The sequence below is a fragment of the Natrix helvetica genome, assembly GCF_964273705.1.
Source record: "Natrix helvetica genome assembly, chromosome: Z".
In the NCBI taxonomy this organism is placed as follows: domain Eukaryota; kingdom Metazoa; phylum Chordata; class Lepidosauria; order Squamata; family Natricidae; genus Natrix; species Natrix helvetica.
Window position 1 is genome coordinate 85,420,905 of NC_138554.1, and position 26,380 is coordinate 85,447,284.

The following is a 26,380-nucleotide window of genomic DNA, read 5'->3' on the forward strand; positions in this document are numbered from 1 at the left end:
AATGACAGTTGACGTACCTTTTAGCATAGCTTCTTTAACTATTTTGGTACTAGATGTCAAAGCATACAGAGTTTCAAGAACTAGCTGCCGACCTGCCAAAATTAAAAAAAATTGTAAAACTTTATAGTTAGCTATTTGACATAGACTAAGAGAATACAATATTGTTTGTTTAAAGTTATATATTAGATTTATAGAATTTCCTTTGGTTTATTTGTTTTACATAAGGCATGTGACAGGTGGACAGTATAAAACAGTATAAAATATATTGCAACTGGAATAATTAACTTTCATGATATATCTGTCTTGTAATGCTAATAATTCAACTGAATTCTTTCTGTATCTAATGTGCATCTACTTAAGGAAGACATTATTGCTATGTGACTATCCAAAATTCAGCAGCTGCTTTACTGTCAAAAGCATGATATAGTAATTAAGCTAATAAAAATATCCCTTATGCCTTCGTTTTAATTATCTAATTGGCAATATTTTATGGGACTTTCTAGCAGGCAGCAACACTTTGGCAAACTTGGCTGATCTTAAAAAGATATACACAGTATACACCTGATTATTATATAGATGGAAGCCCAAATGGAAAATAGGAGAAAAAAACAACCACCATCCTAACTGAAGGTTATAGCAAAGAGTTTTCATACTGTTGCCAAGAATATGATATTCCTGAAATAACCAAAAATCATGTTTGACCTGAGAACTCTTTTAAGACTAGGTTAATATATGGTCAGCTACAGTAAGACACAACACTTGATATTAATTTTCCAAGAATTAGCTTTAAAAGAGAAATTGGGTCTTTATTATTCTTAGATAAAATAACACAAGTATACTCTTCAAGACAGAAATTGTTTTTTGTATCTAAATTTTCCTCTTTTTCTACTATTTAGCTAAAGAGCAAACAAGAGAGAACCTAAATAAATTAAAATGTGATCCACATACTTGAAGGCAATGAATGCAAGAGAGCTAGTAAGTTGGAAAGAACCATTGCTTCTGCAATATTATTTACACAATCTTGGTTACTTGTCACTATGTTCACCACCTGTTAAAGAAAATAAAACTAGATTAGCAAGCTTTAGCCTGGTTTGGATGGGTCTAGAACAAATATGGAATGTATGTTGAAAAATATAGCTACTCTGAATTTTAAAAATGAATTTTTATAGCAACAAAAATGGTTCTTCCTCAACCATAAGAAATCTCCATTCCATCTGAATTTACTTTTTTTGTTTCAATTTGCTTGCTCCCTGTCTTTTAGCCTATTCCAATTAATCAAAAAAGAGTTTAATAATAAACACTCAACTTACAAGTTTGTTTAGTTACTGAAGTTACGATGGCACTGACTTATCACCATTTTTCACATTTACAACTATTGCAGCATCCCAAGATGTGATCAAAATTCAGACTCTTGGCAAATGATTTATATTTCTGACAGTTGCAGTGTTCCAGGCACACATGATCACCTTTTGCAACCTTCTGACAAGCAGAGTCAATGGGGGAGCCAGATTTAGAAGATTCCATTTCTCTTCCAGACCTTGTTGATCTGGCTGTTCTGGGAGTGGCTGGCACTTTTCCAGAAGTTAGTATTCTGAATGGTAAGCATTAATGATATTTGGCCTTGAACCATATCTGTTTTGTCCAGAAAGCAATTTACTATTTTCAGTATCAGAATCAATACTGGCTTCGTATAACTTTGGTTCATTAATATCAGCAGTCTCCAATCTATTGCTCTAACACAAAAGTTGTACTACATCATACTGGAGGTATTAAGCTGATGAAGGCTAAACTACAAAATATAATCAAGACTCTATAACATTTAAAAAATGGTAACAGTAACCATTATTATACCTCCAGAGCCAACTGTTGCACTTGACCAGCTCCATGGACACGTAGAAGGGAAAATAGCAGTTTAAAGTGACCTATACATTCACATTCTGAACCTACAGAAATAAAAAAATGAATTTTAATGAATAGTTTTTAAAGACTTCATTAAAATTCAACTGTCATTTATTGATAAGATGTATAATTGAGTTTGCATCTAAATTCCCAGATTTTTTTAAAACGGAGTATGTACTTATGTGTATGTATAAACATATACACACGCTCGCTCTCTCTCTCTCTCTCTCTCTCTCTCTCTCTCTCTCTCTCTCTCTCACACACACACACACCCCTCTCTTAAAAAATGTCCAGCATGTCTCACTTACCTGGGTTGTGCTTTATCACATTTCTCAGGGCTTCCAGAGCCATTTCAACTCTTCTGAGTCTTTCTCCGTGTTGGTTAGATTCAACTTTCCCTGTCTGAGTTATGGCCATTAATGTATGAAGATACTGGGCTTGTGACCCTACATAATCCAAAAGGCTTGCAGCAAATGCTTTTGGAAGCTGCAGGATAATACAAGAATTAAGTTTCAATAGGTAAATAAAAAGAAAACATATTTTTGAAACTTTACACAAGTTGAGTTAAGGCATAAACAAAACACATTTTTATTATAGACTACCATCCTTTCTTAACTTTATTAGGCAACCAAATGATTTTTATAACCTAAATAATCAAAATGATATTCTCCAAACACTTGGAAATCCCATATATCATATTAGTTATGGCTGATAGGAATTGAATACCAAAATTCTGGAAATTACTAAATTACCTGTCTGTTCTAAAATATGTGATTCTTATAAATAATTTGTTCACCAACACTTCTATTTTCAACCTAAAGACTCTTACCTCTAACTGGAATGTAGGAACTTCATTGTAAACTCTGACAAAAATCTCTCCTACAATAAGTTCTTTTGCATGATCACTGAAGATAAATTCAGATCCATAACTTTTATCACATTCACCCTTTAGAAATAAAAATATTATCTCAGAATTTGCACTTAATGAATTATACTCTTAAAAATGATTTACTGGTTGCTGTAATGAAAAATCTTAAATGAAAATTGATTTAAAAGCAGTACAATCTCTATTATAATTATATCTAAAATTATGAAAATGATATAGGTAGCCCTTGACTTATGACTGGTCCTTTGGAATAGGTGCTTTATTGCCTATAATGCACTTAACGGCATCATAAAATATTGCACCCGCCTCCCGCCCAAGCATTTTGGGTGCTTGGCAACCAGTTCACATTTTCAACTGGTTGCAGGATCCTGAAAAACAGTTTTATCAATTTGTGGCAAAAAGTACCTATTCAGAGAATGGGTTTGTATTTATGATTGTGTCATTTGCTTAACAACTATGTGATTCGGACTTATGATCCCATTATTCACTTAATGAATGCCATAAAAAGAGTTGTAAAATGGGATGTAGTCGGTGGGTGCCTTGATTTATGACTACCACAACCAAAATTTCAGTCTCAATTGTAGTTGTAAGTCAAGGACTACCTACCTGCAGTTGATTTCAGAATCTTACTTCTTGTTTACTTCATAAGAGACTAGCATTGTAGACAGATAAAAACAGGAGGTATGCTCAGCTCTATTACTTTTGAATGTAGATATTGGAAGACAAACAAAAATACCAACAATTTTAAACTATACAAGAAGTGCAGTAAAACTTCAATTTAATAGATTAATTGATGGGAAGTGGATGTATTTCCAAATGTTAATTAAATCACAAATTATGCCATTTACTGCCTTTGTGCAATGATATCACTGATTTGCATTTATGCCATGCATGTAATAATGTCATTATGCAAATGATGAAAATTGCTGTATATGATGTCAAATTAATAGATTTAAATGCTTCTTCCAAATTATTTTGGATGAAACCTTTTTATTATTTCAAGATTTCTGGACAGACCAATCTGTTGTATTCAAGATTCATTTGTCTATTAAATGGAAGATTCACTGTATATTAACATATCTGTGTGCGTCATTATAAAAATATCTACAAAAACATATAATCATGTTCAACAAATTTAGATATATATTTTGTTGAGCAAAAACATTGAAAAACTCAAGATGCTTTTCACAAAGTTTTTTCATATTAAAATAATCAATATACATTATAGCCCAGTACATCTGAAAATAATTCATTCATTCATATGCACCTTACAGTATCAAACTTAATCCCCCAACATGCCATCCTAACAATTTTAAAAAAAATGCCTCACTGTTTTAATCATGCTTTCCTGCTGAGATTCCAAGAATTCAAGGAGTTCAATTCTTGTCCGATTATTCCAAATCAAGTAAGGGCTCTCTGTATTGCTGTTGAGCATTTTCAGAATCTATATAAAATATTTAATTAAAAAACATATCAAAGATAAGAAAATTGATACTATCAACCATAGTATCCTTCCGGACCACTTGCATGGGGGTAATGTTGGGGATTGGAGGTTACATTATTTCTGCTCTTTCCTCAGTGGCTGATTTTAGTCCTGGGGTGAAGGAGAGGTGGATTCAGTGGTCAGTCTTCTATTTATTCCTATTTAATATTTACATGGTATACTAGGAGGGGTGGTTCAGCAGATTGAAGTCCACTATCATCAAATTGCAATATGCTGATTTACATCACTACTTCAGCTTGGGTTGATGATCTAAAGCCCTGTCTCCTTCAGTTTGGAGCAAGATGAAGTAACCGTTTATTCACCATCATTCTCTGCATGGTCTAGTGGTGGCTCATGAGAAGTAAAGGAAAGAGAAAAGGACAAATTTGTATCTTGCATGTTCTCCTGGATGAGCAGCTCTGTTTCTTCATATAGCTTTATATATTGCCTTTCAAGCAAGTCAGAAGCTTCAACTGATTCCAAATCTGGCAATGTATTGGTCAGCATTTAGACTCTTTGCTGGTTATCAACAGTGCAATTTAAAGTTCTGGTGTTAATTTACAAAGCCCTAAATGGCTTGAAAGCCAAGTTGTCTGCAGAACTCCATTGTCCCAATGGAACTGGCTGGCCAATTTGCTACAGCTGAGGGAAGCCATTAGTAGTTTCTGATTAGGTGGTGACTAAGGCTTATGGAAGTACTATTTTTCAGGGGCAATCACAGTTCTTTGAAATGGACTCCCAGTGAACATTAGGGTAGCTCCCATTCTCACTGCTTTCTGAAAAAAGCTCAAAATGAAGGGTTTCCAGAAAGCTTCTGATACGTTCTTGCCTAGGTATTACAGATTGGTTGTTTAAATGATTTGTATTCAATGTTTATTTAATTGGATTGTGCATGTTTAATAGTATATTTGTGAAATGTCAGGAATCCTTTAGGATTGTGAAAATTTATAAAATTAATAATAAATAAAAACATTAATAACTTATTTCTCTTCTCACAATAGTTATTCTGATAAGCTTAATAGAGTATTAAACATATTCTGAAGTTTACAATTTTGGTTCTAAATTGCATAATACCCTGCTTATCTCCTTTTGTGTAATCTTTAATATATGCAGATGAAATATTTTTTTCCATTTAAAAATTCAACTCTAGTTTATTAATCTCATTTTTATTATATGGATACTACATAAAACATATGAAACTGTCTTTGCTCTGCAGTTGTTGTATAAATTAAGAGATGTGCTGCCATAGTGCAGTTAGTAAGGTGTTGGATGTATGAAGATCTCTCTCAATTACAGAGTTTATTGGGTAACTTTGGGTCAAGTATTTTCTCTCTGTCTAGCTATTTAACATGTTATTCTTTTGGAGAATAAAATTAGAGGAGACTCCATTTAAGTTGCTTTCAGTTTTCAAACAAACAGACAAAAAATGAAAAAAGAAAACTTGTATGTCTTGTCATACAAGTCAACTTCAACTTCAAATCACTATTGCGAATGTATGGTTTCCACAAAGAGCACTTGAGCAATATGACAGCAATAAATACGTAATGTGGTTCAGTCTGCAGTACATTCATTTACCATATGTAGCACTCAAGAGCTATTTTAAGCAAGTTTCATGTGGCAGATGGAAGCTGTGATGAAACTTTTAGCATTAACCACTCTCTATTAGGACCTGACCAGAAACAAGACGTGACAAATTAAAAAGGCACGGTGAAACAAATTCCTATATTTTTCAAATATTTTGAGTAATAAACAGAAGCTAAAATAATGAAAACTAAAGGCCTGTGCAAGGTTTACTTTCTAATACTGTTATAATAGAATATTTTCATATCCTGTCACTATTAAAACTACTGTGTTTTCCCAAAAATAAGACAAGGACTTATTTTCTTTTGACCACAAAAATAAGCGCTTGGCCTTATTTTGGGGGAGGTCTTATTTTTTTCAGGTGCAGGAGGCGGCAAGCGTAGTTATCTCATGGCTGCTGCTGTGTTGCAATATTTTCAGGGAGGACGTATTTTAGCTCATATGCTCAAAAGCCTGATTATTATCTGGGGAGATCTTATTTTCAGGGAAACAGGGTAACACATTATATATTTTAGAACATGGTTCAGTATCTTTGTTAAATAAAAGCACTGCTGTAATAAAATGTCACTTTTCATGTACCTCAACAGGACTGACCACAGCAAGTTTCCTTGTAATGTAAGGGGTCAACAGGACACCAAGACTTTTTCTGATTGCTGGATTCTCAGGTGTAGTTTGCTCTTCAGAAAGGTATCCACCAAGCCGACTCAAAGCAAGGAGACTGAGTTTGGCAAGGGTATTAGCTACTTCCTATGAACAGAAAATATGAATAAATCCAATACTTGTTATCTATTCTAATATAATCTTCTCTCTTTACAGAAAGAATCTAGATGCAAAAGATATAAAGCTTGAATCTTAACAATTCTGGTAATTGCCATTAATTCTATGACTAGTGTCGCTATTCAGGAGAATGTTCCTACTCCTTTTCTGAAGGAGTAATGGAAAAGAATAGAAATTGGAATGCCTCTTATTGTGAAATTTCCATGACTCTTTGGTAAAGAGCTACATGGAAATAAATACAATATTGATAAGGAAGAACAGCTTCAGATCACAACCAAGATAGAGACTGCAGAAGCTTCACATGGTAAGTTATAAAATTACTTTGCTGGTAGTACATGAGGGTTTTCAAGCTGAAGCAGCAGCATAATAATTTACTGTATTTTTCAGAGTATGAAGATTGCCTTAAGAGGTACTTCTTTTGTTCAGTTTCTATTTTGGGGAAATAATCCTCTCAAGGGCAAGGCAGAGAGTTCCTGTGACTGTGATTTCTATTTTTGGGCCGATAATCCCTTTAAGGGCAAGGCAGGGATTTTTCCTATTGGCTATCTGAGTTTTCTCAATGGTTTCCTTCAGGCAAATGCTGGGCTGATTTGTTGATTCAGCTTTGTTACATTTTTACTAGGAGCTTTAGGCTGAATGCCCAGACATCTAGTTAAACTTATTAAGTTTCCCAGACCGCCTGGGGAAAGAAAAAAGTGGCAAAAAATGTCTTATTATACTATTGTGTTTGCTTGCTTTTCTGGTGTTGAAAATGAATACCTGGTAGGCAGAATTCCCCCCCCTCCCAATTTTCCTCCCCCAAAACTAAGGTGTATCTTATACTCCGGTGCATCTTATACTCCAAAAAATACAGTACATTTTTCTAGACTATCCTCTTTTAAGATGCTTGTGCAAAAGCTCAGGTTTTCAAATCACTGCATTTTGTGATTGTCATTTGTATCTTGAATCTTTGGGAATCTTGAATCCCTGAATCCTTCCTGAATCTTCCAGGAAATATAATTACTGTAGGTTACAAGTAGTCCTCACTGAACAATCTTAGTTGGGATTGATTACTCCATTGCTAAATGATGTGGTTGCTAAGTGAAATGTCACACAACAATTTTGCTTAGCAAAGACAATTCTGACAATTCTGATTCACCCAGATCCAAGCCATTCTTGGAATAAGGTAAGGCATTGTCTCCATTTAATTCTCCTTATCCACCTATCTCTCCCCCATCTCTGCTATTACTATACTCTGCTTTGTACCAACAGAAGGAGAACACTGAGTATTGCGTTATTTATTTATTTATTTATTCATTCATTCATTCATTCATTCATTCATTCATTCATTCATTCATTCATTCATTCATTCACTCTGTTGGAATGCATCTTCAATTATTTATCTAAAATCCACAATACACATTCAAGGGTTTATTTAAAGCATATTAAACAATCCTAAAGATTTAAAATTAATCTGTACATTCCTAAGAGCATGCTAAAAATATTTTTCAGAAAATTTAAAATGTAATATTTCATTATTTTAAAAATCAGCAATCTATTAGCAATGCATAATGATTACCTGCTGATTAGAGTCTTCACTCTTTTTAATGCCACTCTCTTCCAGTGTATAATCATAGTTAAAGAGGTAGCCTAATAAATACCACAGAACGCCAGCTTGGAACAGATGTGTCTGTAGCCAATAATCCACTGCAAATGAGCTGACACATTCAACTCCGATTGAAGCCACACGTGGAATGTTCTAAGCAGGAATAAATACATTTGTTTTTGGATTTTAGTGACAGCTGTTGAAATTTAGTAGGAATTAAGAGATCTACTAATGTAAAATGCCATAGTTCCTTGCATATTTCTACTTCCCCCCAAATGTATTGCTTATAGCATAATTGCTTATATTATAGTATACATAATATAATATAATATAATATAATATAATATAGTATAATAGTATAATTGATGTGCAATAAGATAAATAGTCTACTGATGCCAGAAGCTTACTATGTTTAACAAAATTAGTTTAGCAGGCTAAGATAAAAATGTATTCTTCACACGCTAAGAAATATGAATCTCTTCTGAATGAGACTCTCTTATAAAATTACACAGCATCCATATCCATACAGGAACTGTTTTGAAAGAGTTGGAGCATTAACACAGCTGCCAAGCAAGAGTTTACCTTCCCATAATACAGCACTCTGCAGAGGTCCTTAATAATATTGGGCATTTCAGTAATTTTCTCTCTGCAATCTTCAAACTGAGCAGCCACGCTGTAACATTTGCTAATGTGTCCACACACCTATGAATAGAAAAAAAAATGAGCCTGATGAGCACTGTAAGCCCCATTAACTTTTCAATTTGTATCTCAGTAAATGAGACTAAATTTGGGTCCAATCAGTGTTTTTCTAATGAGAACATTAGGTAGTTCTTGACTTACAACCATTCATTTAATGACTTTTTGAAGTTACAGAGACACAAAAAAAGTCATTTATGACCATTTTTCATACATATGACCATTGTGCAGCATCCTATTGTCACATGATAAAAATTCAGATGCTTGGTAACTGGTTCAGATACAAAGTCATTGAGGAAACCAAATTCACTTAAGAACCTAACTGAACAACAACAGCTAAGTGAAATAGGCAAAATTGACAATTGTCTCACTTAGCAACATAAAGTTTGGGCTCAATTGTAATTGTAAGTCAAGGACTATACATTATTGTATATTTATATATTATTAGTTTCTTACATCCTGGTTTTTATTTGAGGCTTAAAGAAGTGAAGTGGTCACTGTTTGCTTTAGTTTTCTCTATTTCTGCCCCTTTTAACAGTTGCCCTGCTTGTAGAAATGTAGTTAAGTGGTTTTTTTCAATAATTATTTTCATATTTAAAAGTGTCTTTTTCTTAGGATTCTTGATTGTTTAGAAGGGAACATTTGGAATAAGACAATCACAACTTTGATTTTCTATGAATGATTTTCCAGTCCAAAGAAACTATAAAGACCAATCAGCCTAACATCAATACCGGAGAAAATCCTGGAAAAAATAAGAATAAAACAACAAATCTGCCAACACTTAGAGGTAAGCAAAATTATAAGCAAAAATTATAAGTTTTGTCAGATATTCTTTGATAAATGGTGTGTTATTACGTTCTTTGACAAACTGACTACCGAAATGTTGTTTGTGTTTGGACTTTAGTAAGATATTTAACAAAGTGGACCACAAATTGCTACTTGGTAAAATAAAAAAATGTGGACTAGATAGCATTACCACCAGATGGATTAATAAGTGGCTGACCAACCATACTCAATGTCTAATCCTTAATGGAATTACATCTATATGTCCCAGACCTCAGGAGGTCACTGTGCCTCAGATAGGCGGGTGTGAGTCCCTTTTTGTGAAGTGGTGCCTTGGAGCTCAGGTGGGCCTTTTTGTTACGTACCTGTCTCCCTGCTATGTTTTATCGGTCCTGCGGGAGCTGCTGGATGTGTTAGCTGGATTGGCGGTTGATTTCCCCAGGCTTATGGTCCTGGGGGATTTCAATCTGCCTTCCATTGGCGAGACATCCGAGTCAGCTCGGGAGTTCATGGCTTCCATGACAGCTATGGACCTAACACAGTTAATTCAAGACCCCACCCATAATGGGGGACACACGCTCGACCTGATTTTTGTCCCTGGGCAGTGGATGAATGATCTAGATTTAGAGGATATTTCTATTCAACCCTTGTCATGGTCTGATCATTTCCTCATCAGGCTTGACTTCCATACTGCTACCCCTTGCCGCAAGGAGGCGGAACCGACTAGATGGTTCCACCCCAGGCACCTGATGGACCCCGAAAAGTTCCTGATGGAGCTTGTGACTTCTCCTGAATCCCTTGCTCACAACTCGACCGAAGCCCTAGTGGAAGCCTGGGATAGGGCAGCCACTTGGGCCTTGGATCACGTTGTGCCTTTGTGGCCTCTTACCCGGTGTCGATCCCGGGTGGCTCCATGGTTTACTGAGGAGTTCCAGGAGATGAAACGCCAGAAAAGACACCTAGAGAGTGGCTGGAGGGCCAGCCGGTCCGAATCTGATCGAACACTAGTAAGAATTCATATTAAATCCTACTTAGTGGCGATAGAAGCGGCAAAACGGCAACATTTTTCCGCTCTTATCGTGTCCGCAGATATCCACCCAGCCGCCCTGTTTAGGGTGACCCACTCCTTACTTAACCAAGGAACTGGGGAAGACCCCTTGCAGGGTAGGGCTGAAGAATTTGTTCAGTATCTGCAGGATAAAATCACTCAGATCCGGACAGGCTGGACTCTGACTGGGTAGATTCGGGTGAGCCGACGGGGATGAATCTTGTGGAAACAATCTGGGATGAGTTTGATCCTGTCACTCCCGAGGGCACGGACAGGATTATGGGGAGACTCAGTGCTGCCACTTGTATGCTGGACCCGTGTCCCTCTTGGTTAGTTTCGGCTTCCCGGGAGGTGACACGAGGCTGGCTCCAGGCAATTATCAACACTTCATTGAGAGAGGGGTTCTTTCCCATCACCTTGAAGGAGGCAGTGGTGAGGCCTCTCCTTAAGAAGCCTTCCCTGGACCCAGCTTCTTTAGCCAACTATCATCCGGTCTCCAACCTTCGCTTTGTAGCAAAGGTTGTCGAGAGTGTGGTAGCATGTCAGCTTCCCCAGTACCTGGATGAAGCTGTCTACCTGGATCCGTTTCAGTCGGGTTTCAGGCCCGGGTACAGCATGGAGACGGCATTGGTCGCGTTGGACGATGATCTCTGGCAGGCCCGGGACAGGGGCTGTTCCTCTGTCCTGGTCCTATTAGACCTCTCGGCGGCTTTCGATACCATCGACCATGGTATCCTACTGCGACGACTCGGGGGGTTGGGAGTGGGGGGCACCGTCTTATGGTGGTTCTCCTCCTTCCTGTCGGATCGGTCGCAGTTTGTGTTGACTGGAGGGCAGGGATCGACCCCCAGGCGCGTCACTTGTGGGGTGCCCCAGGGGTCGGTTCTCTCACCCCTCCTGTTCAACATATATATGAAACCGCTGGGCGAGATCATCCGTGGTTTTGGGGTACAGTATCATCAATATGCTGATGATACCCAACTTTTCATCTCTACCCCAAACCACCCAAACGATGCCCTCGACGTGATGTTCCGATGCCTGGAGGCTGTGCGGATCTGGATGGGGAGGAACAGGCTCAGGCTCAATCCCTCTAAGACTGAGTGGCTGTGGTTTCCGTCATCCCGATTTGTGCATCTTGTTCCATCTTTGATGATAGGGGGACAAATTTTAGCCCCTTCAGAGAAGGCCAGCAATCTGGGAGTCCTCCTGGATATGCGGCTTAGTTTAGAAAAACACCTGACGGCCGTGACTAGGGGGGCCTTTTACCAGGTTCGCCTGGTATGTCAGTTGCACCCCTTCCTTGATCAGGATGCTCTGTGCACAGTCACTCATGCCCTCGTCCTTTCTCGCCTGGACTACTGCAACGCTCTCTACATGGGGCTGCCCTTGAAGAGCAGCCGGAGGCTTCAGCTGGTCCACAATGCGGCTGCGCGGGTCCTAGGTGCTCCCATGTTACACCCCTTTTAGGCGGCCTGCACTGGTTGCCGGTTGTTTTCCGGGTGGGATTCAAGGTATTAATTATGACATTTAAAGCGCTCCATGGCATAGGTCCAGGGTACCTGCGAGACCACCTACTGCCACCAGTAGCTTCCCACCGTGCAGTACGATCCCACAGAGTTGGCCTCCTCAGGGTGCCTTCAGCCAGACAGTGTCGGCTGGTGACCCCCAGGGGGAGAGCCTTCTCTGTGGGAGCGCCTTCCCTCTGGAATGAGCTGCCCCTGGAGCTTCGCATAATCCCTGACCTCCGGTCCTTCCGACGTGCCCTAAAAAGTTGGCTTTTCCAGCAAGCCGGCCTGGCCTGTTAATTTTATCTCATTTTTTAAATGTATTGTCCTATTAATTGGGTTTGTTTTTTGGATATGTATCTAATTTCTTTTTAATTTTTGTGATGTGTGTTTTTTAATGTTGTAAGCCGCCCTGAGCCCTTTGGGAGAAGGGCGACATATAAATCCAATAAAACAAACAAACATATATTGAGGGATGTATGCAGCGGGGTACCCCAAGGCTACATCTTAGGCCCAGTACTCTTCATAAATTATTTTTTTCCCAAAATTTTTTTATTGGTTTTTATACATTTATGGGGAAAGGTAGGGGATATATAAAAATGTTTGGCAGCTCCCACACTAGTGATAGAAATCCATCCAAAACTCACAATTTTTACAATCTTAAAAACAAAATATAAAAGATAAGCAGAAAACAAAGTTTTATTCTATATTGTCAACCCTGTGTTCATTCATTTTCCTTTGTCACTTTCTAGAGTATCACCAATTACTGTTATTTCAAATACTTTTAGTTTTGTGATCTGAGCCTTTTCAATATTGCTCCTTCCTCCCTGTCCCCAGAGGGAGCCTCAGCCCCCCCCCCTTGTCTTGTACTTTGCTGTCCTTTTCACTACCTTCGCTGTGTTTGTCCTCTAGGAGGGAGAGATGCTTTTTAATGAAGGCTTCAGCCTCCTGCAATGTGTTAATTTTAATCCTATTTCCCTCCCAGAAGATCAACATTCCCTCTGGCAATAACCATCTAAACCAAATTCCTTTATTGTATAACTTCTTTGATAATGAGGAATACTTCCTCCTTCTCTCTCTTATCTTTTTCAGAATCTGCTTAAGAATGGTAATTTCTTCATCTTTATATTTCAATGGTCTCTCCCTTTGGGTCCCAAGCACCTCATCCCTTGTGGTCCTCCTGAGGAATTTAACATGCACCTCCCTTGGAACATTATGATATCTAGCAAGTGCTGAATTTATTCTATAAACCAGGTCCATATCCCACAGCTGTTTTTTGTCTCTCTTGATGTATTCTGCTAAAATTGTACTCATAATATCCTTAAGGTCTTCATTTTCTGTCTCTGGTAGGTTCTGGAATCTGAGAAAGAAGGACATTCTTTCAAATTCTATTTTTGCCAGAAAGTTTTCCAGGTCTACATTTCCCTTCCGGATTGCTTTAACCTCCTCCCCCAGCCCAGCCGTACTCTCCTCCAACATCACAATTCTCTGTTTATTTTCTGCAATATGATGTTTAACATCTCTGAGTTCCTCTTTAAGCTCTGTCATTTCTTTTTTCAATTCATTTTGACCCCTCATAAGTTCTTGAAACATTTGAGAAACAGATAGTTCTTTTGGGCCTTCTCCAGTCCCTTCTTGCTGTAACAATGAGGTAATTTTTGTTTGTTGCATACTCGGACTGGAGGAGGCAGATGAGGGGGCCGAAAATGACTTGCCCGTCGGTGGTCTCTTAGGCCCCATTTGTCTAAAATTCAGAAATGTGTATAAGTCTTTTCCAAAGAAGATGGCGTCCGAGGATTGCACAGCTGTGCTAATCCCAAGAGGCAAACAAATCTGAAAGCGAAATGCTAACTCTCCTTCACAGTTCCAAGGCACCGAGATAAACCAAAAGAAGGAGATCAGATAGTCAGAGTTCAGAAAGGCACGTAGCAGGGAGGGGTCCCGGTTTCCCTCAGAGAGAGAGTAATAAGGCAGCTCCAAAGTTTTTTTTTTTTGAAGGTAGTTTCAAAAGGCAGACTTCATTTATAAGTACACAAACAAAGAAGGGCGGGCGCCATCTTGGCTCCTCTTTTCACAAGGAGAAGAAACAGACATCTCTATAAAGCTTTTTAAAAGAAAACAGCTCAGCAATCATCTCTAGCAATTGTGATAGCGATCTTTCACAGTTAGTTAGTTCAAGTGCCTTTGTTCTCTCTCTTCAAGAGAGATAGTTCAAACGCCGCTTAATCCGAGGGGGGTAGAAGGAAGAAACACCCCCCTCTAATCTCCATTCAAATAGGTTGAACATAAACTTACAGAAGTCTGCTGCTTTTCTTTTAATGACGATCGAAGAGTTCAGGATGAATCCCCCACCACCAGGATCCAGCCGCGCTTCTCCAAGTAAGCTCTTTCCTCCAGAGCCATTCGGCGAAAGAGCGGACAGCCCAAAGCTGTCCCTCACCCCCCCTCCGCTCCCCGGCTCCTAGGCAAAGCTGAAAAGCACCCCCACCGTCTGCCGCCGATTCCGAGAGGCTTCAGCAAGCCGCTCTTCGGCAGGGGACCCCTCCAAGGCCCCCTGTGCTCCTTATGGAGCCAACCGGGGAGACGAGCGGCGGACACATGTCCGTCGCCAGCAGGAACCGGAAGTCTTCTCTTCATAAATTATTTAGATGAGGGGATAGAAAGAAACTCATCAAATTTGCAGATGACACCAAACTGGTGGTAATACCCAATACTTTATAAAATAAACTCAAAATCCAGAATGGCCTTTACAGACTGGAATATTGGGCTGAATCCAACAAAATGAAATTCAGTGGTAAGAAAAGTAATGTTTTACCCTTAGGCAAGAAAAACCAAATGCACAGGCAGGACAAAAAACAATGAATTGAAACTTACTAAAGGGAGATCCAATCTAAAACTAAGGAGAAATTTCCTGACAGTGAGAATAATTTATCAATGGAATGACTTGCCTTGAGAAGTTGTGGATGCTCCATTACTGGAGGTTTTAAGAAGAGACTGGACAGCCATTTGTCTGACTTGGTATTGGATCTCCTGCTTGAGTAGGGGGTTGGAACAGAAGACTTCCAAAGGTGCTATTGGCTTGATGCCTATTTGTATTGTGTTTTAACATGCTGCTATCTACTTAGAGTTGCTTCAGTGAGTTGGGCAGTCATAAAAATGAAATAATAATAGAAATTATAAAAAAATGGTATTGGTGCTTGAGCAAAATGGACTGCTCTTCTAATCTATCTTTGTAGTGTCCTGTACAGTTGGTATTTTATTTATATTTTAGACCACATACCAGTGTAAATGATAGGATTTCTTTAAGAATTACCTGGACTGACATATCCTCTGGCTTACTAGAACGTGTTAGGACTGCAACACAACGATTAAAAGCCTCTTGCAAAACCTGTAAGAATAGACATTTGTTTTGTAGATTGTCAGATGGAAAACTATCAAAAGTTGGTCATAGAAAGCTACCATGTTTCCCTGAAAATAAGACAGGGTCTTATTTTCTTTTGACCCAGGAAATAAGCACTTGGCCTTATTTTAGGAGAGGTCATTATTTTTGAGGTGCAGGGGCGGCGAGCATGGTAACCTCATGGCTGCTGTTGGGTTGCAATATTTTTGGGGAAGGCTTATTTTCGGGAGATGGCTTATTTTAGCATATGCTCAAAAGCCCAATTGGGTTTATTATCTGGGGAGGTCTTATTTTGGGGGAAACAGGGTATGTATAACAACTCTGAACAATATTTTAAAAATATAATACAGACGTAGACAACCTAGTATTTCCACACCAAATCCTATTAATCTCAGCCAGCAGCAGCAGAGGCACAGATTTATGGCAGATGAAGAAGTCTGTAACATTATGGCACTATGATATCTATTCCTGCTACAAAGTGAGATTTAATAGCCCAAATATTTATTTGCTCATAAACATTTCTAGTATTCTACAATGTGAAATAAAAACAGCAGAGCTTTAAAACCATTTCTGTTTGTACAAACTCAAAGGCAGTTTTATGTTTTAAACTTTGTATTTATACCACAGTGCCTGTAAGAGCAAATTAAAATTACTGAACATATTTAGTAATAATCATTCTTAAAATCCATTTGTCCCCTTTGTAGAATATAATACAACAAAAATTTCTATTAGTAAGTTTGAATGTACCTCTATTCCATTCTCTCTCCTTAGTTCTTCTGCATTAAGTGCTGAACAATTGACTGTGTAGAAGGCTAATTCTGCGGCAGCTGGCAACAGAGGAGACTCTTTGGAAAACAGGAGGTTGTCTGAAGTTTCTATTATGATTGTCTTAATCAACATTGGATAGCCTGCATACTTATATGGCTTTAAATCTGGAAAGGAACAGAATGTCAGAAATCAATATCCGCAACGAAATCTTTGAAGTTAGGATTCTAGTTATTCTATGCCACAAATTATATTTCTATGATTTTTAAAATATTCCTGCTATTAATATTTTAGAAGGGTCATTGAATCCCACTGAGAACCCTAACATGTAATATCTTTTGCTGGCTTTTCTTTTCTAAAACAAAAATGATATTTCCTCAGAAATGTTAATAATTAAAACTAAAGAAAGTTTAATAAATGTATAAAATTATCTGGAATTCATTCTTCTTTGTATGTCACATCAAAATCTATTCCACACACAAAGTTGGAGATAACACTAAAGATTTCTGATAACTCAATAAATTTCTCAAGCAAGAATATGGTTGAAACATATTGCTTTGGGGGAAAGTGAACTAGAATTACTTGTAAAAATATAGAAGTTGCCCTTCTGTTTTAGACATAGAATACGTGAGTTTGAAGGAACCTTGGAGGTCTTCTAGTCCAGCCCCGCTCAGGCAGGAAACCCTGCACCACTTCAGACAAATGGTTATCCAGTATCTTCTTAAAAACTTCCAGTGTTGGGAGCATTTACAACTTCTGAGGCAAGTTGTTCCACTGATTAATTATTCTAACTGTCAATACTTTTTCCTCAGTTCTAAGTTGCTTCTCTCCTTGATTAGTTTTCACCCATTGCTTCTTGTCCTACCCTCAGGTGCCTTAGAGAATAGTTTGATTCCCTCTTCTCTGTGGCAACCCGATATCAGAACACTGCTATCATGTCACCCCTAGTCCTTTTCATCAGACTAGATACTGATGAACTATCAAGCAACCGTTCTTTATATGTTTGAATATCCAGCCCCCTAATCATCTTTGTTGCTCTTCTCTGCACTCTTTCTAGAGTCTCCACATCTTTTTTACACTGTGGCGACCAAAACTAGATGCAATATTCCAAGTGTGGCTTTACCAAGGCCTTATAAAGTGGTATTAACACTTCACGTGATCTTGATTCTATCCCTCTATTTATGCAGCCTATAACTGTGTTGGCTTTTTTAGCAGCTGCTGCACACTACTGGCTCATATTTAAATGGTTGTCCACTAGGATTCCAAGATCCCTCCCACAGTTACTACTATTGAGCAAGGTACCACATATACTGTACCTGTGCACTTTGTTTTTCTTGCCTAAATGTAGAACCTTACTTTTTTCACCATTGAATTTCATTTTGTTAGATAGCGTCCAATGTTCAAGTCTGTATATTAAGCCTATCTTCTGGAGTGTTGGTTATTCCTGCTAAATTGGTGTTTTCTGCAAATTTGATGAACTTCTCATCTACCCCCTTGTCCAAATCATTGATGAAGATGTTGAAGAGTACTGGACCTAAAACAGAGCCTTGGACCAACCCAGTGTATACTTCCCTCTATGTAGATGCGGTTCTATTGAGGAGTGCATGTTGAGTGTGGCTGGTCAGCCAGTTACTAATCCACCCGGTGGTGATAATGTCTAACGCACATTTTTCTATTTTATCAAGTATTTTATCAAATATCAAATATTTTATCAAGTTTTGCAATCAATTATTTTTTACTTTATATCAAGCTTCACATTTTGTAACAAGTTCCTCTCTATTTTTGAGAGAAAATACATTTAATATAAAATTATCACACTAAAATATTTTGATATAACTGCATGGGTATATTTTTCACTATTTTTAGTTTGATATATTCATTTGGAACTGTATATTAAACTTCATTCATTAACTACAAGATGAGAATCTACATAAAATTGAAACTCCAGCAATTTTGCTTATGTATGGTTGTTAATAATCCCTAAGGATTGCAGTATTCTAGCACTGAAGTTCTTTAATAACTGTGAAGGTATGTATTTGCTAAATTTTTACTAATGCATTGGTTACTAGATCTAATTACCTTCTCTGTGTCTGTTAAAAAGGATACTCTGAGTTTTCAAAATCAGAATTATATTCTCAGGATCTGGACCATCAACAATTTTAGAGGACTTTGTGCAGAGAAACTCATATCCTTTATTGACCTTTTCAAACATATCCTGTAGTTTAAAAAAAAGATAAAGAAAATATTATCTGAAAATGAATTTAATAATGTCACAAAAGAAGTTAAGTTTTTAGGAGTAAGTATACATAACACATAATTTTCAGTAATGCTGTTCCTTCTTTTTTTATTCTACAATCTATTATTCTGTCAAAAATTTTTGCTATATGCAAATACTAAATACAGTACTTGCTACAGCATAACTCATAACTTGTCCACAACTTGATTGCCTGATACCAGAACAGGGAATTATGATTTCTAAAGGCAGTAATAAACTAATCTTAACTCTGACAATATTTAGCCTTTATTCACACCCCTGTCACCTCAAGTTTGATCTCCCTCTGCTTGTCCTACTGCAGTTTGAAAGACTCTTTTCCTCAAATGTTAGGTGGTGATCTTTCCTTCCTTATAGATTATCTCCAGCAATTCACCGGACACATCACAGAGAAAATAACGCCTTTCAACTGAGTTAGAGCTTGCCAGCAACTCTAATTATTGCATTTTGCAACTTTTCCAGCAAAAAGCACCCACTAGATAAACTGGATTTGGATTTATGACTATGTGATTTGCTTAACAATCACTCACTGACTCGCTTAGTAAAAACAGTTGTAAAATTGTATCACGGTGATTCAACTGATGACTGCAACAACTATGGCCAAAGATTCATGCTCAATTATGTTATAAGCCAAGGACTACCTGTATGAAAATATCTTCAGGAATATTTAACTACATGAAAGAAAGAATTGCCCATTAATTTATTGGGACAAAAATGTGGAAGGGCACAGATGCAAGGAAATTATTCAACAAAGAAATGACAACCGTTCAGATTGGATTTCTTTATGTTAGCTTAGAGTCAAGTTAGCCTAAGCATAGGATAGGAAAGCTTAAATGGTAAATGTAGATATTCTAAGAATTTTTTTTCAATGCAATTTACTGACCTATTTCAGATTCTCCATAGCGTCATCCCCCTTCCTAATTCATGAATCTTTATTTATAATATTGTTTAATTAAGAATATTTAGAAACTTGTAAATGAATTTGTAACTTCAGATCTGGCCTAATAAATGTTAGTTAATATGGATTTTGGATGAAAGCGAGAACTAAGAATATACAAAGGAATGCATATATTAATGTATTCTATTTTGTAAAGTAAGTGGGAACACTTAACATACTAAAGGTTCTGTTACTGGATTAGGATACAACACTTCCTCTAAGCATCACGCATATTTAATATAAGACACTTACCCGACCTTCTGGATTCTTGTCAGGATGGTATTTCTGAGCCAGTTTAAAATAAGCTTTCCTGATCTTACTTTCATCATGTCTATAAAGTACATAAAAGATTATATGTATACAATTCAATAGTCTTGTTAGTCAGAAGAAAAAAATGCATTTGTAGACCTTTTGCATCTATAACATTAAATTTTAATTTTGGCAATAGAGTCTATGAAATAGTTGATCTGATCCACTCAAATTATATGTTTTGTATAATTTGTCTGTACATTACTCTATGCTGAATTCAGACAGCAGTATAAAGGCTTAAATCCGTTAAGGATTTCAATTATACTTTATGTAATTATATTTTATAACTAGAAACTTACAGCCCTTGACCCTTTGGTAGATTCAGAACTTCATAAGCATCATCTATGGACATTGTAGGTGCCTTCTTTTCAACCTCCTTCCTCCAGGTTTCTAGAGTGTCTTTTAAGAGTTTAACCTGAATATAGAAGATTTCTATTTAGCTTTTCCATGTAAGGGCTTTTTATGCAGTATTCACAACTTCTAATATTTCTAACTATGGATGGTAGCTATACTTAACAAATTTGGGATGGTGGAGTGGACCACAGTAGGCAGGGTGATCATAGCAAATGGATGGTTCTAGAATTTTCTGGTTTGGGGGGGGAGGGTTCTGCTTAAAAATTCCTTACATTATACTTTTCATGACTTCATAATGATAAATGACTATGATGCTAATTTTCAATAACATGGTCACAAAAGTTCTTTCAAAGAGTATTTTTCAAGAAGAATGGTACGGAAAAAACTATTATCTTATTTTTCCTTGTATTTCTTATTTTTTGCAAATTTGAAAAAACAATGTCAACAATTTAAATTAAACATATATGTCATAATTGGAGCATAATCAGCCTGACAGCCATGAGGATAGCGATTGCACGTCTCTTGGCATACCTCCATATATTTCTTAAGTCCATAATGTTAGAAACTAGGAAGATGACCACAAATTGACTTACAGGATCTTTAATTGGCCAATCAGGAAACCGAAGCTTATCACAAAGATGTCTGAGGTAATAAATATTGCAAAACAGCTCATTTTCCAGTTGAGGATAACTGATAACTGGTATGGGGCAGTACTGGTAAAGTGCTCTTGTATTACTTTGAAGACGAGGAGTGAAGTCAGCAAGGTGTGCCGCTATCTTCTCTATCATTAGCCGCCTGCAAATTGCAAATATCTCTTTAATCAAAGAAACATTAAAATTCTTTCAGGCACTGATTTTCTTATTAGACATTAAATCTGCTACTTTGTGACAAGCTACAAAGATATCAAATGAATTAATTATCAGCAGCAATTTTCAATGGGAATATAATGAAATGTGCATTTTGTTTTACAGGATATGTTAAGTTAATTACCTCATTTCATTGCTCCAAATGGCTTCCGGAGTATCAAATTCACCCAAAAAAATTTCAGAAAATTTTTCTGGTTCATAGTTTTCCAAATAACACACCATAGCTTCTGGGAGAATATGCCCCAAAATGCTTCTCTGAACTATATCTTGCCCTTTTGCCTAAAAAAGAAATCAGGAACACAAATAAGTGTAAATAAACATGTTAACATTAAAACATAAAACATTTAAATAAAAAATAAATTTATTTAAAAAATAGACATGCTAATATTAAAAAGTTACTTATTTTCTAGTAACAAAATTGTGAATACTTTTGCAGATGTTCAGTATAATTTATTCTTAAATGTGTGAGATATTTATGTTTTATTTATTATATTTGAATGCTGCCCATTTTATCTAGCGGTGGCTCTAGGCAGCTTATGGTAAAGGTAAGGTAAAGGTTCCCCCGCGCATGCATGCTGGTAATTTCCTGCTTACAACCTAATAAAAGCAGCAAAATAATTGATTTAACTATCATGATGTCCCCTATTTATGCCAGATTTTAATTTTAGTCAACAGGATTTCAAATTTAGCAGGTCCAAAATGCTGAACAGCACCTTTATTTACTTGAAATTTTATTTACTTAAATACAAATGAGATAGTTTATTGAATGATTAGCCTTATGACCTACAACCATATCAAAAACATAAAGCAAAAATGAAATACAGGATATACAGTACTGTGCAAAAGTTTGAGGCAGACGTGAAAAAATGCTGTAAACAAAGAATGCTTTCAGACATATAAATAATGATTGTTTATTTTTGTTAATTCTCAAAATGCAAAGTGAGCAAACAAAAGAAAAATCTAAATCAAATCAATATTTGGTGTGACCACCCTTTGCCTTCAAACCAGCATCCATTCTCATAGGAACACTTGCACAAAGTGAGGGATTTTGTAGGATTATAGTCAGGTGTATGATCAACCAATTATACCAAACAGGTGCTAATGATCATCAATGTCACACGTAGGTTGAAACCCTATCATGAACTAAAACAGAAACAGCTGTGTAGGAGGCTTAAAACTGGGTGGGGAACAGCTAAACTCTGCTACCAAGATGAGGTTGTGAAAGACAGTTTCATGTCATGGCAAGATTGAGCATAGCAACAAGACAAGGTAGCTATACTGCATCAACAAGGTCTCTCCCAGACAAAGATTTCAAAGCAGGGATTTCAAGATGTGCTGTTTAAGCTCTTTTGAAGACGCACAAAGAAATGGGCAACGTTGAGGATTGTAGACGCAGTGGTCGGCCAAGGAAATTTGATGAAAGACACATCAAGCTTATTACCCTTCGAAATCAGAGGATGTCCAGCAGTGCCATCAGCTCAGAACTGGCAGAAACCTGTGGGACCCAGGTACACCCATCTACTGTCCGGAGAGGTCTGGCCAGAAGTGGTCTTTATGAAAGAGTTGCAGCCAAAAAGCAATACCTCTGACGTGGGAACAAGGCCAAGCACGAAAGCATAGTAACTGGGGTGCAGAAAAATGGCAGCAGGTACTCTGGACTGATGAGTCAAAATTTGAAATATTTGGCTGTAGCAGAAGGCAGTTTGTTTGTCGAAGGGATGGAGAGCGATACAATAATGAGTGTCTGCAGGCAACAGTGAAGCATGATGGAGGTTCCTTGAACGTTTGGGGCTGCATTTCGGCAAATGGAGTTGGAGATTTGGTCAGGATTAATGGTGTTCTCAATGCTGAGAAAAACGGGCAGATACTTATCCAACATGCAATACAAGGAGGCGTATGATTGGCCCCAAATTTATTCTGCAGCAAGACAACGACCCCAAGCATACAGTCACAGTCATTAAGAACTATCTTCAGCGTAAAGAAGAACAAGAAGTACTGGAAGTGATGGCATGCCCCCCACAGAGCCCTGATCTCAACATCATCGAGTGTGTCTGGGATTACATGAAGAGACAGAAGGATGTGAGAAAGCCTACATCCACAGAAGATCTGTGGTTAGTTCTCCAAGATGTTTGGAACCTACCAGCCAAGTTCCTTCAAAAACTGTGTGCAAGATGATATAATGTAGAACAAGATTCTGTTTTTGCTTATCTTTTATACGTTGTCTTTAATATTGTAAAAATTGTGAGATTTGGGGGGATTTCTACCACTAGCACGGGAGCTGCCAAAATTTTCTATGTACCCTTTTATCTTTCCCCATAAATGTTTAAAAACCAATAAAATTCTTTTTAAAAAAACTGTGTGCAAGTGTACCTAGAAGAATTGCTGCTGTTTTGAAGGCAAAGGGTGGTCACACCAAATATTGATTTGATTTAGATTTTTCTTTTGTTCACTCACTTTGCATTTTGAAAATTGACAAAAATAAACAATCATTATTTATATGTCTGAAAGCATTCTTTTTTTACAGCATTTTTTCACACCTGCCTACAACTTTTGCACAGTACTGTATTTCCAGGATAAAATAGATAAAAGGAAAATATAGAAGGTGGGGAGGAACCAATGTCCCAATGGTACGGACATGCGATCTCGATGCTCTGAGACCGCCGCCGATACTTTTGCCGCTGGGTGGTCCAATCGGACCTAAACCGTCCCGAAGAGACGGTGAACAAGAAGACCATGTCTTGCTGATCTCAGGGACCCTGCAAGTCCCTGATCGATCCCAGAGAAGCCCTTCAAGTTGGAGACAAAAGGCAGCCCAGGCTGATGAAGTTGGGACAGCTCCGGAACGGAAGGAAATGGAAAGAGAAAGTGTGTCCATCTGGTGAGGATTCCTTCTGTTTTGAAAAAGACTGTCCAAAAGAACTTCTTTTTTTATGCTAAATTAAATCCTTAAGCAGAAGAAGTAAGCGGTGGAATTATCTCCATTGGATTGTTTTGATTAGTATGCTTTTTTTCTCCTTTTGTAATTACACTTTGTGGATTGAAATGCTCACAACTTTTTTTCTCTCTCCTCTTCTTAAAGGGAACGGACCGGTTTTTCTTCTTTGACTTTTTCTTGTTTTATTTATTTATTTATTTATTTTAATTGCAAAATTTTTATTGGTTTTAAAATATATAGGGAAGGGTAAAAGGGTGTACAGAAATTTTTTTACCAGCTTCCACACTGGTGGCGAGAATCCCCCAAAGAAACTCATAGATTTAACAATCTTAAAAATAAAATATAAAAATATTGCTTTATTTTTTAACTTAAGGATTAAAATCTCTTTCTCTACTCTTAACAAAAATCTTCTATTATTTGCTATTAAACTCCATTTAAGAATTTTGTTTCCCCTAAATCTGAGACAACATCAGAGAGTGAAAGAAAGCAATACTGCTGCTTGGAGGCTAGAGTTTCTGAAACCACGCATTTGTTCCTGTTTCTCCTTTGATTTCACTGTCTTTGTACTTCAAAGTTCTGTAATTAAAAGTGATAAGAGCCAAGGGCACAAAATGTTTACATAGCTTCCTTTGAGAGTCTTATCGGCACTGGGAGAGGGGAAAAAATGGAACCTCTTTCTTGTGAAGATTATAAATGATTTTGTGTTTAAGCTAAATATATACACACACACATATATATATATAGCCCCAAAAATTGAAGAGAAAAATGAATACAAAATAAGAAAACTAATGATTTGGTTTGTGGAATGAAAGTGGTTGAAAGTGAAAAAATGGGAGTATCAAAAAGGGAATTTGATGGACTGGAGCTCTATCCCAAATCTCAAAGCACAGAAGAAGAAAAAAGAGAAAAAAATGATGGTTTTAAGGAGAGAAATCTTATCAGAAGCATGATTGACAATCAAAGATAAATTAATTAAAGTACAAATAGAGGGCGCCGAGATTACCTGAGAGATGCAACAAGTAACAAGGTGCGGAGAGATATCCATAAAATTTTTACCAAGGAAATAAACAGAAGATTAACTCCACAAATGGCAAAAGAAATAAAACTATATGCCTTCTGGAAGAATACAGGTTGATATATGAAAGTTGATAATAAAAAAGTAGCTAAGTTTGGTGATTAGTAAGTAGGAATTTAGTAATTTTTAGATTGCTTTGTTAAATAAATAGTTGATAATGGTAACAAGGTACATATTTATGTTGGCTGGAGGTGAGGAAGTTGGATATAAGTAATAAATGGTTTTGTTAACAAATATTAATGATAACAATAATAAAGAAGTGATAAGAGATATAATTAACGACATATATATGTACTGGTTTAATATAAGGAATTTGGATATAAATTGCAAACAGTGATTTGGGAAAAAAGGTTTAGAAATTTTGTTAATTAATTCTTATTTTGAATATGTTATAAAAATTATTGGATATATGAAAGTTGATAACAAAAAATTAACTAAGTTTTATAATTAGTAAGTAGTGATTTAGTAACTTTTAGATTGTTATGTTAAATAAATAATCGATATTGGCAATAAGGTACACATATGTGTTGGTTTGATGAGAAGAAAATGGATATAAACAGTAAAGGATCTTCTGTTAACCAATATTAATTATAACAACTAATAATGGAATAATAACGATAAGGGATACAGTTAATGATGTGTGTGTGTGTGTGTGTATATGTATGTATATATATATATATATATATGTGTGTGTGTGTGTGTGTGTGTGTGTATTTAGGCATACCAGGGGTTGTATATTTAGGCATACCAGGGGTTGTAACACAAATACTTACATACATACATAATACACACACACACACACACACACACACACACACACTACCATAACAAAAGGAACCTGGACTCAAATTGTAAACAGTGACTTGGAAAAAAAAAGGCTTAGAAACTTTGTCAACTAATCTTTATTTAGAATATGTTATAAAGGTTTAAGGCTATTGGATGATTTTGTAATAATTAATGAAATGCCATCAGGTGGTTGTGTTTTTAACTATGGATTATTTTAGGCAAAAGGACACTAAAACAACTTCAGTCAATTGAGAACTATGCTGTGTTGATAGTAAGACTCATTAAGAATCTTTGACATTTGATATGAATATAAGTAATGATTGTGGAAGAGATGCATGAAAGCTAATTGTAACCAATTGACACACTTTTTACAAGATGTAATGTAAGATTATGATTTTTTGTGTGCTGTTTGTTTAATAAAAATAAAAATTTCTTGCA

General features: G+C 36.7%; 1 protein-coding gene across 2 annotated transcripts in view; it reads right to left on the minus strand.

Annotated features, from left to right (window-relative positions):
- The window catches only part of DNAJC13 (DnaJ heat shock protein family (Hsp40) member C13), a 111,519-nt gene that overhangs the window by 13,216 nt on the left and 71,923 nt on the right, over nt 1–26,380 (minus strand). For both annotated transcript variants that reach the window (XR_014176804.1, XM_081971066.1), the window contains exons 33-48: nt 21,271–21,425; nt 20,874–21,075; nt 20,226–20,341; nt 19,870–19,948; nt 18,488–18,623; nt 16,391–16,575; nt 15,557–15,631; nt 8,794–8,913; nt 8,185–8,364; nt 6,429–6,596; nt 4,116–4,229; nt 2,729–2,845; nt 2,208–2,385; nt 1,852–1,943; nt 949–1,048; nt 18–92 (exon numbers count right to left, since the gene is read on the minus strand). Coding sequence is in view for 1 of the 2 variants with exons in the window: in XM_081971066.1 (XP_081827192.1) it covers nt 18–92; nt 949–1,048; nt 1,852–1,943; nt 2,208–2,385; nt 2,729–2,845; nt 4,116–4,229; nt 6,429–6,596; nt 8,185–8,364; nt 8,794–8,913; nt 15,557–15,631; nt 16,391–16,575; nt 18,488–18,623; nt 19,870–19,948; nt 20,226–20,341; nt 20,874–21,075; nt 21,271–21,425 (2,092 nt within the window). In the remaining variant the exon portion in view is untranslated. The remainder of the gene's footprint in view (nt 1–17; nt 93–948; nt 1,049–1,851; nt 1,944–2,207; nt 2,386–2,728; nt 2,846–4,115; nt 4,230–6,428; nt 6,597–8,184; nt 8,365–8,793; nt 8,914–15,556; nt 15,632–16,390; nt 16,576–18,487; nt 18,624–19,869; nt 19,949–20,225; nt 20,342–20,873; nt 21,076–21,270; nt 21,426–26,380) is intronic.